This window comes from Hyaena hyaena, unplaced genomic scaffold (assembly GCF_003009895.1).
Source record: "Hyaena hyaena isolate Hyena2069 unplaced genomic scaffold, ASM300989v1 scaffold_43, whole genome shotgun sequence".
NCBI lineage: Eukaryota > Metazoa > Chordata > Mammalia > Carnivora > Hyaenidae > Hyaena > Hyaena hyaena.
The window spans coordinates 5,034,407-5,047,993 of record NW_024080675.1 but is presented as its reverse complement, the minus strand read 5'-3'; the positions used below and the strand labels follow the sequence as shown (position 1 = coordinate 5,047,993).

At 40.1% G+C, this 13,587-nt stretch overlaps 1 protein-coding gene across 1 annotated transcript in view; it reads left to right on the top strand.

The window, feature by feature from the left end:
• Nucleotides 1–10,274, top strand: part of CR2 (complement C3d receptor 2) — a 33,718-nt gene extending 23,444 nt beyond the window's left edge. Inside the window, exons 23-27 of the mRNA XM_039230069.1 lie at nucleotides 298–486; nucleotides 1,149–1,172; nucleotides 2,345–2,420; nucleotides 7,308–7,413; nucleotides 9,561–10,274. Of these exons, the coding sequence (XP_039086000.1) occupies nucleotides 298–486; nucleotides 1,149–1,172; nucleotides 2,345–2,420; nucleotides 7,308–7,398 (380 nt within the window). The 3' untranslated portion in view covers nucleotides 7,399–7,413; nucleotides 9,561–10,274. The remainder of the gene's footprint in view (nucleotides 1–297; nucleotides 487–1,148; nucleotides 1,173–2,344; nucleotides 2,421–7,307; nucleotides 7,414–9,560) is intronic.
• The last annotated feature ends 3,313 nt before the right edge of the window (nucleotides 10,275–13,587 follow it).

Genomic DNA, 13,587 nt, shown 5'->3' with positions numbered 1-13,587 from the left:
TTTCTCTAAGAAGCCTTTAAAATGATCCAACACTATCAGTTTAGAAACTAAATCACAAAGAAGGAAACTAATCTGGTTTAAATTGCCTAGAGGTCATTGAGATGGATTGTTGACACAAAAGACTCTGCCTAAGACATCCTTTTGCGCTGTCATCCCAGTGAGGCTTTACTTAGAATGCTTTACTTAGAATACTTAGAATGAGCTGGTTTCCTAAATCTTTTCATTCAGGGCGGCATCTATTTCCTTGAGAAAAGGCTAAACTATGACCCCGCTTCCATTAGCTTTCTTTCATTTCAGAGGTAAACTGTAGCTCCCCAGAGTATATTAGTGGACTCCAGAAGGGGCTGGAGCCTGGGAAAATGTATCAGTACGGAGCCGTGGTCACTCTGGAGTGTGAAGAGGGGTACACCCTGGAAGGCAGTCCTCAGAGCCAGTGCCAGGACGATCACGGATGGAACCCGCCCCTGGCTGTTTGCAAATCGCCAGGTAAGTGCCAAGGGCATCACTGCAGCTTGTATACTTGTCTCACTGGAGAGAAGAGTAAGGCCTATCCCTCAACGTTAAGTTCTAGGTTTTAAATTGACATGGGTCCATGACCAGTACTATAGTAATGGAAGAGTTTGAAGCTAGTAGTCTGTTCTAGAAAAGGCAAAACCCTCTGAGCATGGAGGAAGTAAAGAAAGAAAATAAAGGGAGAGGAATACTAACTTATGAGGTGCAAAACTAACAACCTTACGTTTTGAAAGGAGTCGTTACTGAGATTTCCCTTGTCGGGTCTTGATTTATAACCACTTACCAATTGGACACGGACCTCTAAAAATATGGTGAACAACTGTTGTAATTAATAATAAATATTAACAGCTAATATTTGCATCGTAACCTGAGAAAGCTCCGATGATGACGTTGAGTATGTTGGTTTTTTCATTCATGAACTACCCCAACTTAAAGTGAGATTTTTTTAAAAGTCTAGTGAGTTGTTACATTAAAAAATGAAGAGTGATTATAATCCAGGATCCCAACACATCTTTTTAAGTGGATTTTGAGAGAAAGGAGCTGAATGTTAATTCTGGGGATGTTACCATGGGACTTTGGGCTGTACTGAAGCCTGTGACTAGACTAATATTTTCATGATTTTGTATTCTCTTTAGCCTCGCTTGCTCCTCTTCTTTGTGGTAAGTTTTCTTAAATATTTGCATTAAATCTCTAATGATTTTTTAAAAGTTTATTTATGTGTTTTGGGTGAGTGAGAGCGTGTGGCAGGGGCATAGAGAAAGGGAGAGACAGAGAATCCCAAGCAGGCTCTGCACTGTCAGTGCAGTGACCGATGTGGGGACTCAAACTCACAAACCATAAGATGAAACCAAACTCACAAACCTGAGCTGAAACCAAAAGTTGGATGCTTAGCCGACTGAGCCACCCAGACACCCTTCTAATGATTTATAAAAAGTACATAAGTGGTGCCTGGGTGGCTCAGTTGGGTAAGTGACCCACTTCAGCTCAGGTTACGATCTTGCAATTTGTGAGTTCAAGCCCTGTGTTGGACTCTGTGCTGACAACTTGGAGCCCGGAGCCTGCTTTAGATTCTGTGTCTCTTTCTCTCTCTGCCCCTCCCATGCTTGTGCTTGCTTTCTCTCTCTGTCTCTCAAAAATAAACATTAAAACAATGTGTATATATACACACATATATGTGTGTATTTATATACATATATGGTGCATATATACATTTACATATATATGTGTATATATAAATAATTTGAGGCCCTATATCCTGCCTGTTACTTTTTTTCACTTTAAGTCTTAGGAAATTATCCTTTTTGCTGTTTTAAGGCTCTTTTAATGTGTACTCCATATTACACACTGACTTTTGGGTCATGTTGAATAAATGATTTAAACACCCAGTTGCTCCAAGTTTTTACACTGAAAGTGCAGTTGATATTAACTTCTGGTCCTCTGCATGATTTGGTACTATCAAATAGGATGGCTTCTTCTGCAGCGGCCAAATCAGTTTCACAGCTGAGTTATACTGTTATGCCAAGTCGTGGGATCCTGGTGTCCCGAGCTCCTCATATCATGCCAGTTACGAGAATATTACTAATATGGGGCCCCATAGTCAAATGCTTGATGCTTTAGATTAAATGTGGGCTGGACCAAATAATACAAAGAAAGTTTAATCCCAAGTATGATTATTTAGGAATTTGATATTTATATGGCTAGGAAAGGAGAGGTATATAGTCACATCATATTCCCACCCCCCCACCCCCCAGTAGGAATAGCCCTACAATCACTTCAAAACAATATAGATCACAATTTTCTAGGATTTGATACTTGCTGTTTTGTTTTCTAGGTCTTTCTGCAGGTTCGGTACTTCTTATATTCTTGATTAGTGTCACCTTATGCATGATATTCAAACACAGAGAACGGTAAGTTCAATTCATGCTTGGCCAAACGGCACAGAAGGTTTTGGCTTCCTGCCTGAAACTAAATTCGGAAGCACAAGTTATATGACATGAATATTGTAGTGGGATCATGGAGTAAGAGACCCTATGCAATAGGGAGGGAAGCCCCCTGTGTAAGAACTTAAAAAAAATATTGAACATTGGGGCGTCTGGGTGGCTCAGTTGGTTAAGCAACTGGCTTCGGCTAAGGTCATGATCTCATGGTTCAGGAGTTCCAGCCCCGTGTCAGGCTCTGTGCTGACAGCTCAGAGCCTGGAGCCTGCTTCACATTCTGTGTCTCCCTCTCTCTCTCTCTGCTTCCACTGCTCATGTTGTGTCTCTGTCTCTCTCTCAAAAACAAACATTAAAAATTTTTTTTTAAATATCAAACACCGTATTTGAATGATGTTTACTCAGATGATATATTATTTTAAAAACCTAGAAAATTAAAATTTGAAAAATCTCAGTGGTAACAACGGCAGATATTTTGGTATATTCCTATCCGATCTTTTTCTTATATTCTTTCTCTTTTTCCTCTCTTTAACTGAAATTTTGGCATGATAGTCTCCTACCTAGTTTTTTTAATTTGGCCTTCATCTTTTGTATCTTATGTTTTCTCTTTCGTTACTTAACAGCGTATTGTTCTGTGTATTTCTGTACTGTGGAAATTTTAGGTTGCTTCCACATTTACTTTGATAATAAAGATACAAGAAGCACATTTGAACAAACCTTTTTCCACATCTACTTATTTATGTAGCATAGATATCTAGAATTACTAGGAGTCAGAGTATGAACATTTAAGGTGCTTAATAAATATTGCCCAGTGACTTTCCAAAAAGTTTGTTCTCACTTGACTGTACACTGAATAATTAACATATTTTGGATATGTTGTATTTCTGGACTGTTTTCCCTGCTGTATTGATTTGTCTGTTCTTCTATCACAAATCACTTTGTGTTTAATTAGTACAGTTTTATACTGCTTTAATATATGTGACAGGGCAAGAATTCCCTTGCTATAATTTTTACTATTTTCCTTTTTATTCTCTTCTGTTTGTTCTTACCAGGTGATTTTTAGGTCATTTGTCATTTCTAAAAAAAATCATATGTTGTGATGGCATTTAAGTCTATAGATTGGTGGGTGAGACACTGGCATCTTCTCTGTAATGTGTTCCTATTCGGAAACATTGTAGGCCTTTCTATTTGTTCAAGTAATCTCTTCTCTCACTTGGTTGTTGTTTTCAGGACTGCTTTTAAATATATTACTAGGTTTCTATGTTTTGTTGTATTATGTTTTATTATCTAGAGATTTGATCAACTTTTATTTTTAACTGTTTAAAAACTGAACATTTTATTTATTTTAAAAAAAATTTTTAATGCTTTATTTCTGAGAAAGAGAGAGACTGTGTGAATGGGGGGTGGGGAGGGTCAGAGAGAGAGGGAGATACAGAATCTGAAATAGGCTTCAGGCTCTGAGCTAGCTGTCAGCACAGAGCTCGACACGGGGCTCAAACCCATGAACTGTGAGATCATGACCTGAGCCAAAGTCAGATGCTTAACCGACTGAGCCACCCAGGGACCCCTAAACATTTGAATCTATAATGTAATATTGCCATAGTAGGTTATGTGCTACTTGGCAGGTGCACAAAGCAAATAGTCAACTGAGAATTTTGATCAGAAAAAAAAATTCCATGGTGAGCATAATGTTTCAAAGGGGACTCGGGAGATTGTAGACCAGGAGAGAAAGGTTTTCCAAGTGGAAGGAGCAGTTTGAGTGAAGACTCAGTGGCCTGACATTCCATCCTGTGTTGTGAGAACTGCGTAAGCAGTCTGACAATGGTGACTGAGGGGAAGACAGCATAGATGTAGGTGGAGAGATGGCGTAAAAAACCCTCTAACCCATAAATCTTGCATCAAAATATTCTGATAAGTGCAAAGGATATTGTTTAGCAAATGAGACCATCAGGTGTCAGCCTGGGAATGGTGTGTGTGCATAGGTTCTTGAATCTCTGTATGTGCTGGTGTTAGAGGCCAGGTGAAGCCTTACAAAGTCTCAGGTACCTTCTAGTGGGAGGTGACCAAGTCGGGTCACCCAAAATATGTCACCCATAAACTCCAGCAACATTACTTTAACATGCTAAGTCACTTGGATCTATTTTTTTTTAAATGTTTATTTTTGAGAGAGAGAGGGAGAGAGAGAAAGAGAGAGAGATATAGAGTGCAAGTGGGAAGGGGCAGAGAGAGAGGGAGGCACAGAATCTGAAGCAGGCTCCAGGCTCTGAGCTGTCAGCACAGAGCCCGACGCGGGGCTGGAGCTCATGAACCATGAGATCATGACCTGAGCTGAAGTCGGACACTTAATTGACTGAGCCACCCAGATGCCCTGGCCTGGATCCATTGTTTAGTCTGCCACCAGTGCTGACACACTGTTTACAGTTGAAAAATGCCTGACGGAAGCATTAGACATGAAGGGGTTACATTGAACCTCTGGAACGATGACACTTGTGAATGTGAGTGCTTTGTTCTAAGCTTGGCAGGACCTGAGCACCACAGGTGCTAGAAGGACCTACAATTGTGATATACTTTAGACTGTAGTGTTTAGCAGAATATGGGCCATATAACGCTCATTGTGTAAATAACTTCAGGAAATAAAAAGGGTGTTCTATGACCAAATAAAACTGGAAAGTACTACATGCTTTATTTTTCTCATGAAGATTCGCAGTGATCATGAGAATATTTAAGCCCTACAATGAGGAAGTCTGTTTAATTTTATTTTGAAACCAGAGCACCCCAAACTAATTGGACTGCAGAACTCTTTTTCTCACACCGTGCTTGAACATCGCATGGAATTAATGTTTCACTGAACAGTCACTGGGAAATCTAGAGAGGTGGGCAGTAGCTAGATCATCAAAAGCCTTGCATACCCTGACAAAGGAGTTGGTGAATGTCCTGTAGGATCTTGAGCAAGGTAATAATATGTTTAGATATGTATTTTCAAAAGAAGAGGCAGGATTGAGCTTCTAACCAAAGCAGCCGTGGTGGGGATCGATAGATAGAAGAGGAATCTTCACTATTTAGGAGAGAGGATTTCTGGGACTTGGTGACTTGCCAAATGCCATCAGAAGGGAGTGAAAAGAATGACTCCTGTGGAGTGGATCCAGTTCACCAAAAGAAGAGAGGGGCAGGTTTGTGGAGAAAGAGGAGTTCAGTTCTGTCCTATCACTTTGGGGCACCTACGGTGCAGGACTCGAAAGAGGCACTCGGACTCAGGCAGGTGACATTTAAGTCACATTTGAAGCCTTGGGACCAAAAAGATCATAAAATTAATGAAAACGGATCTCAGAAGAACAGTAATGCTTAAAAGTGAGAAGAGGAAGGGACAGTCAGAAGCAAGAGGAAAACAAAAGTAGTTTCGCAGAATGAAGGGAGAAAAGGGCCTCAAAAAAAAAAAAAAAAAAAAAAAACAAACCAGGGATGTCAGTCACATGGCTTTCCTCACAGGAAGTTAGAAGATAATTTTAGCCAAGAGTAATTAGAAATTTAAATAAATAGAAAGTGTGGTCTCTATCACGTTCCTTCATACTACTCAGTTTGCTATCAGGGAGTTGCACGTGCCTACAAGCTCAAAGAATTTATAATGTTCCAGGCAGTTTATAAAGTTTATGAATAGGACTATATCAAATACTATATTTAAGTGCCTCCATTGATATAAACCAAACCTGTATGTTAAACCCCATTCCGAAGCACCACTCAACTTGTTTTATTTCCAATTTGTAACTGACTTCAATTTATTTTCTAATCATTGATATAGACATTTGAACTGCCTTAAATACTTTCTGTGAATGAGATAAGTAATTGGTTACTTAGAAATTTTGTCTAAGTAACAAGAGTAAATATTGTTTAAAATGTTTATTTCTTTTGAGAGAAACAGTGTACGTATGGGTGAGGGGCAGAGAAACAGAATCCCAAGCAGGCCCCGCGATGTCACTAACTGTGAGATCATGACCAGAACCGAAATCAAGAGTTAAGGTGCTTAACTGACTGAGCCACCCAGGTGCCCCCAAATTAAATATTTTTAAAAGCCACCCAAACATTTGAGAGAGACCACTCTTTTTCTCCCATCATCTAAGATATTTTAATAAAACCTAAACCTCGTGTAGACCTAAAAATTACCATTGTATAATATTCTTAATGTATCCACCTATAAGCTGACCTCTTAAATACAGTAGTGAGTGACATGATCTAAGTACTCGTAGCAGAAATCTTTCTTTGGTACTTTTGCAATACTTTATTTCAGAGTTCTACATGATAATATGATCACATTTTAATGTCTCTTGGTAATTTTGGCTAAGTGGTTTTAGAAGCACAGTAAAGTACATGGGCTTTCAAAGAGTAAAAGTAAAAATGCCCTCTTAAAAAGTACTTCAGGCATTTAGTGCTGTAAGACTACAGAACGATTCTGAATTTCACATCAAATATAAGAACTTTCCTTTAATTAGATTGGAAGACTGTGTCCCAAAAAGGTAAATTTATGATCATATCCTAAAATTAAAGCTCCTTTTTTAAATTTATTTTTTCAAACTGACGGTCATAGTTCTGTCATTGAGAGTCCTGGATCTGAGGGAAGGCGACTTCGTATCAATTTCTGACTTGGACACTTAGCATCCTAGCAAGTTGTTTATTTTTATGGGCCCTACCAAATAATAGGGATGATAGTGATGATCTCATATGATTCTTTGGACAACAAAATGAAATCATTCATGTAAAGTACTTATCGTGTGATGCGAATTACAGAAAACAAACAACTATGACACGTTTACGGTAATCAAGGCCAATGAGTAAAGAGTTTACTTTTTTCTTCCTTCTTCCATTTAGCAATTATTATACAGATAAAAGCCCTAAAGAAGATATTCATTTAGAAACACAAGAAGTATACTCTATTGATCCGTACAACCCAGCAAGCTAATCAGAAGACAAACAGGTATCTAATGAAATTGGAATGTTTTTAGTCATTCATCTGTCATAATGTCTTCAGTTTATATTCATCAATAAGTATAGTACTAAATAAGTATGGTTCTTCTTGCACAAGTCTTCAGAAATCATGCACAGAAATTGTTAACTGACCTACATCACATTGCAAACTAATGCCACGGGTTTGTTTGTTTTTTTCCAGTTCATTCATCCATTCAACAAATATGAAATACATGGAATAGTGATTAAGAATAAAATGAAGATGATACGTATTTTGAGGAGAAATAAAGCAGAAAAAGGAGAAAGGGCAGGGTAGTTGGAAGGGAGGTCCTCACTAAGAAAATGGCCTTGGAGCAAAGACTACAATGAATTAACGAGCTAGTCATATAGAAGAACATTCCAGGAAGAAAGAATGGCAGGTGCAGAGACCATAAGGTGGTGTGAGCCTGTGGTGTTGAAGGCACAGCAAGGAGGCCAGTGTGGCCTAGTGTGGACTGACTAAGGGAGAGAGGGGTAGGGATGAAATCGGATAGGTAAGGGTGAGGAGGGTGAGGAGGATAGATCATACAGAGTATGCAGGCTCATGGCAATGAGCTTGTGTGTATTCTGAGATAGAAACCAATGGGTTTTAAGCAGAGGAGAGAATGGTCACTTTAACCGCCGTGTGGAGAACTGAGTATAGGAAGACAAAGGTGGAAGATGGGGGAGTCCGTGAAGACTTTATCAGAACAGTCTAGGCAGGAAGTTGTGAGAGGCCATCACCATGCTGTGAGAAGAGAGAAGCTTCTGCATTATTTTTATTTATTTGTGAGAGAGAGAAGAGGGAGGAGGGAGAGAGAGAAGGAGAGCAAGAATCCCAAGCAGGCTCAGTACTGTCAGCATAGAGCCCAACATGGGACTCGATCTCACAGTGAGTTTATGACCTGAGCCAAAATCCAAGAGAAGTCGGATACTTACTGACTGAGCCACCCAGACGTCCCTGAATTATTTTTAAGATAGCGACCAGTAGGGTTGGCTCACAGTTTGTAAGGGAGGAGGCAATGATGGCAAGGTTTTTTGGCCTGACAACTAGAAGGACAGAATCACCACTACTTAGGATGACTGACAGTGTGAAAAGGTAGGATTAGGGAGAAAAAACTCAGGAGTTTCGCTTTGGAGGGGTTAGAAATGAGATATCTAATAGACATCCAAATAGAAGTATCTAGAAGGCAGTGGATGTACAAGCCTGTATTTCAGAGAATAAGTCCAGGCTCAAGACATAAATATGGGCCCTGTCAGCGTATGGATGTGTGTAATAATGAAATCAAATAAGATTAGCAAGGGGCTGACGGGCTAGGGAAGAGAAAAGGTCCACATGCTGGGTCTTGGGTCCTTCCACATCAGGAGTCCTGGAGTGTGAGAGGGAAACTCGGTGTTCTTTTGGAATAATACTCACTTTTCACACCTTATCTCAGCCCTCGCTACAACAGTGAAAAGTGAGAATTATCCCAAAGTAATACCGAGGTGAGCATATAATATCCAAGGTGAGAGAACCAAAGCTAAACTATTGGCTAAGGTCTCAGGATCAGTACTAGGCAGAGGCTGAATTCAAGCTCAAATCTGCCTTCAAATTGCTTTTCTCTTACATAATCTATCAAACATAAAAATAAATCCCTTTGTCCTCTTGGAACTTATTTTAGTACAAAAAATAGACATCGACATATCAGGGTGTAGGAATGAGTACCCTAACCAAGACACAGAAAAACTGCCTTGGTAGCTGAGAAAGGAAAGATTACCTGTTGCCGGTGAACCATGGGAAAAAGAAAGACAGCAGCGGAGACCAGGCCAGAGTGCTACCTAAATCCAAACCACTGGGGGACCCATGTAAAATGAGTACATAAATATGTGTTGAATGAATGCATGAATGAGAAAGAATGAGGCCATTGCTTGGATTTCTCCCTCATTTCTTATTATTCATACTCCTCAATATAAAATTTAATTATTATTTGCTTCAGATCCTGTTATTTGAAGAAGGCATCTGCTGATAGGGCATCCAGCCTCTTAGGAGACACCATTCTATCGGTTATAGCACTTTAGCGGAGAGAGACAACGTTAACATTCTCATTATGTAAATGTTGAGTTGCCTGCTGCCCCCTGAACAGAAATTCTCTATTTCAGAGTGCGTTGTTCTTGGATCCTATTGCACATCAGTTCGGAAGAAGCTATCGTAATATCAGCAAGTCTATGTGTATGGTTTCGACATCAATGAAATGATTTTATAAGCTATGATTTCCCATACACACTTTCTCTCAAGCAGAACAAAGAAAGTTTGCTTGATAACAAAGACGGGAGCCCAGTCTCCCCACCACACTCTCTTCAAGGACTTTTTGAAGGCTCCCCTGTGATGCGTCTGGAGCCTGGCTATGGCTCCAGACAAGGAACAGAACTCCGAAAGTGTCGCCATTTTAAGGAAGGCGCTAAAAAGCTTTGCCCTCCTAACTCGACCATTCTGCTGTAATCAGCATGCTTACTGTCACCATATACTTTTGGTTCTGGAGTGGTTTTAACTATTTAAGCAAAAGAGAGAGCATTTCATGTGGTTATAAAGGGCATACTTTTGTTGGGAAGTCTAATTTTATTTTAATAGTAGCATCTTGCTCTCATATGGTTAAACGTTTCACCTTTATTTCCACTTGGTCTGAAGGTTGTTGTTGTTCTTATCTCCCCCACAATGTATACTTTTTCTTTCCATATTCACTCAGTAATTCCAATTTGCACAGTTTTTTTTCATTACAGGAATCAAGTTTCCATTGTAAGGTTTTGGTATACAATTCAGGCTTCAGATATTTCCTTGGCAGTTTTGTCAAAGCTCTGTGTCCTTTAATAATGTGTGCAGTGGTCACTCAAATAAATTTTATCTTTTAACAAAAACATTTGCTTATAGGACTTTTTTTCCTCTAGAATCAATGATCTCTTAGAGGTTTTTTGTTTTGTTTTGGGTTGTTTTTTTTTTAATTTGCATTGCAGTTAGTTAGGATTTCTAGAGTTCCTGATTTAACATTTATGCTTTCTGGATCTCTCCACTCTGTTGTTTTAGCCAACTTTCAGCCCACAAACTCAATTCCCTCATCCTCAAGATTTTCTCTTCTATTTGTCCAGATAACACACCTTTCCCCAGCCCCCCGCCACCACCCTCGAAATTTAGCTGCCTGGGCACCTGGGTGGTTTAGTCAGTTGAGCAGCAAACTTTGGCTCAGGTCATGATCTCACAGTCTGTGAATTCGAGCCCTGTGTCCAGCTCTGTGCTGACAGCTCAGAGCCTGGAGCCTGCTTTGGATTCTGTCTCCTCCTCTCTCTGCCCCTTCCCCATTCATGCTCTGTCTGTCTGTCTGTCTCTCTCTCTTAAAAATAAATACACATTTAAAAATTAAAAAAGGGGCGGCCTGGGTGGCTTAGTCGGTTAAGCGTCCGACTTTCGCTTAGGTCATGATCTCGCGGTTCATGGGTTCGAGCCCCGCGTTGGGCTCTGTGCTGACTGCCAGCTCGGGGCCTGGAGCCTATTTCAGAGTCTGTATCTCCCTCTTTCTCTTACCCTCCCCTGCTCATGCTATCTCTCTCTCTCTCTCTCTCCTAGAAATAAATAAAAATATTTAAAAAAATTAAAAAAAAAAAGAAAGAAAAATCCAGCTGCCAGTTTTCCTTGGTCGAGCATTTATATACTATTGAGAACATAAAATCTCGCTCCCTGGCTACTGCAAATTTCTCTCGCCACCCTCTCCTAGACTATGTATTCTGTTTGGCATCTTTTTTGTTTTTGTTTTAAAATACATACAAGTTAAACTTTACCATCTTAACCATTGTTAAGTGTACAGTTCAGAAATGTTTGCATATTCACTGCTGTGCAACAGATTTCCAGAACTTTTCATCTTAGAAACTTGAAATGCTATATCTATTAAACAATAACTCTACCTGCCCCTCTTCCTCCAGCCCCCAGAAACCGCCACTCTACTCTTGTTTCTATGGATTTGACTACTTTAGATCCCTCCTGTATGTTGAATCCTACGGTGTTTGTGTATGACGGGTTTATTTCACTTGGCGTAATGTCCTCAAGGTTCCTCCACGGTGTAGCACGTGTCAGAATCTCCTTCCTTTTTCAGGCTGAAGCTATTTTGTTGCATGTATATATCACATTTATTTCATTCATCGGTCAGTGGACATTTGGGCTGTTTTCACTTCATGGCTACTGTACATAATGCTGCTACGAACATGTGTGCAAATAGCTCTTCAAGACATTGCTTTCAATTCTTTTGGATACATACCCAAGAGTGGGATGCGGTTCATCTTTTATTCAATCATAATCAGTACTATCTTCATTCCTCCAAATTATCTGTCCATGTACCTCAAGCCTTCAGAGCCTGGAGCCTGCTTCAGATTCTGTGTCCCCCTCTCTCTCTGCCCCTCCCCTACTTATGATCTGTTTCTCCTTCTCTCTCTCTTTCTCTCTCTCTCAATATAAATAAACATTTAAAAAGTTAAACAAAAATCAATTCTAGCGGCACCTGGGTGGCTCAGTTGGTTAAGGATACAGCTCTTCATTTTGGCTTAGGTCATGAACTCACAGTTCTTGAGATCAAGCCTTTCATCAGGCTCTGCGCTGACAGCACAGAGTATGCTTGGGATTCTCTCTCTCTCTCTCTTCCCCACTCACACTCTCAAAATAAATAAATGAACATTAAAAAATAATAATTCTGAGAAGGGTCCATAGGCTTGGCCAAAGAGGCAGAGGGGTCCACCATACACAAAAATATTAAAAACTATGAACCACATATGAACCACATCTAAAAGTTTCCATCTTGGTCTTCCTATCCTTTATTCTCCATGCTCTCCCTTAATAGTGTCATCAACCCCTGAGATTTTGACCCTCTTCCACGCATTTCCTTTTCAAAAGGTCTCTTGTTAGACTTCTCTGGAAGTCCAGTTTCATGATCAAGAGACTATATCCCCAATCTTTTCCTAGAACATTCCCACACCTCCTGGCTCTCACTAAAACTCCATCTGTCTCATGCCCCCAAGTCTTAGTTTAAAAAAAAAAAAAAAAGTCCTTTGATAATCTCCCTTAAAAAAAAAAAAAAGGTTTATTTTTGAAAGAGAGCATGTGAGCTGGGGAGAGACAGAGAGGAGAGGACAAAGGATGCAAAGTGATGTGGGGCTTGAATTCACAAACTGTGAGACCACGACCTGAGCCAAAGTCAGAGACTTTACCAACTGAGCCACCTGGTGGGCAACTGGTGTGTGTGTTTTGGGGGGGGGGGGGGGGGTAATGTACTCTCCCTCTCTCTCCCATATGTTTCCTATTGGTGCTACAAGTTACTTTGTAGCTGAAAATCACTCAGATTTATTTTTTTTTTTTACCAGCCTGGAGGTCAGAAGTCCAAATGGATCCTACAGGGCGGAGACCAAGGTGTTGCCTTTTCCAGCACCTAGAGGTGGCTGTCATTCAGTTCGGCTCATGTCAGCACCTCTCCAGTCTCTGCTTCAGTCATTTGCCTTCCTCATTCTGATCTAGTGCCTCACTTTCACAAGGACCCCAGTGATAACACTGTCGGTTTGGATAATCCAAGATAATCTCCCATCTCAAAACCCTTAGATCAATCACATCTGCAACCCCCCCCCCCCCCCCCCCGCCCTTGTCACCTAAGATCACATATTCATTCACTGGTCTGGGGATTAGGATGTGGACATTGTTGGTAGTCATTATTCAACCCATCACACACACCCATTCAAGAGAATTCTTAACCCCCTTCTCCAAATCTGTCCTTCTTCCACATTTTTTAAAATTTCAATAATAGCACCCTTATGGATTTTGAATCCTGGGGCTAATTACTATTTCTTTTTCTCAGCACTAACTTTAAGAAAGGAAGTAACCAATATCCAAAGCATGAAGAAATTTTGTTCATTCCGTCTCTAGTTTCTTAATTGCTCACTTTACCTCCAGTCAAAACCACCATCAAATCTCACCTGGATGATGGCAAAAGCCTCCTTGCTGGTCAGCCCCATGCACTATTGCCTTATTCCAAGCCAGTCTCCCCGTCTATAAACAATTATATTTTAAAAATGTGATCTTTGTCTCCCACATATGGTAACACACAAACATGTAGTCTCGTTAAGTGGTCTCATGTTTCAAGGTTGTAAGGAATGTTGTCAT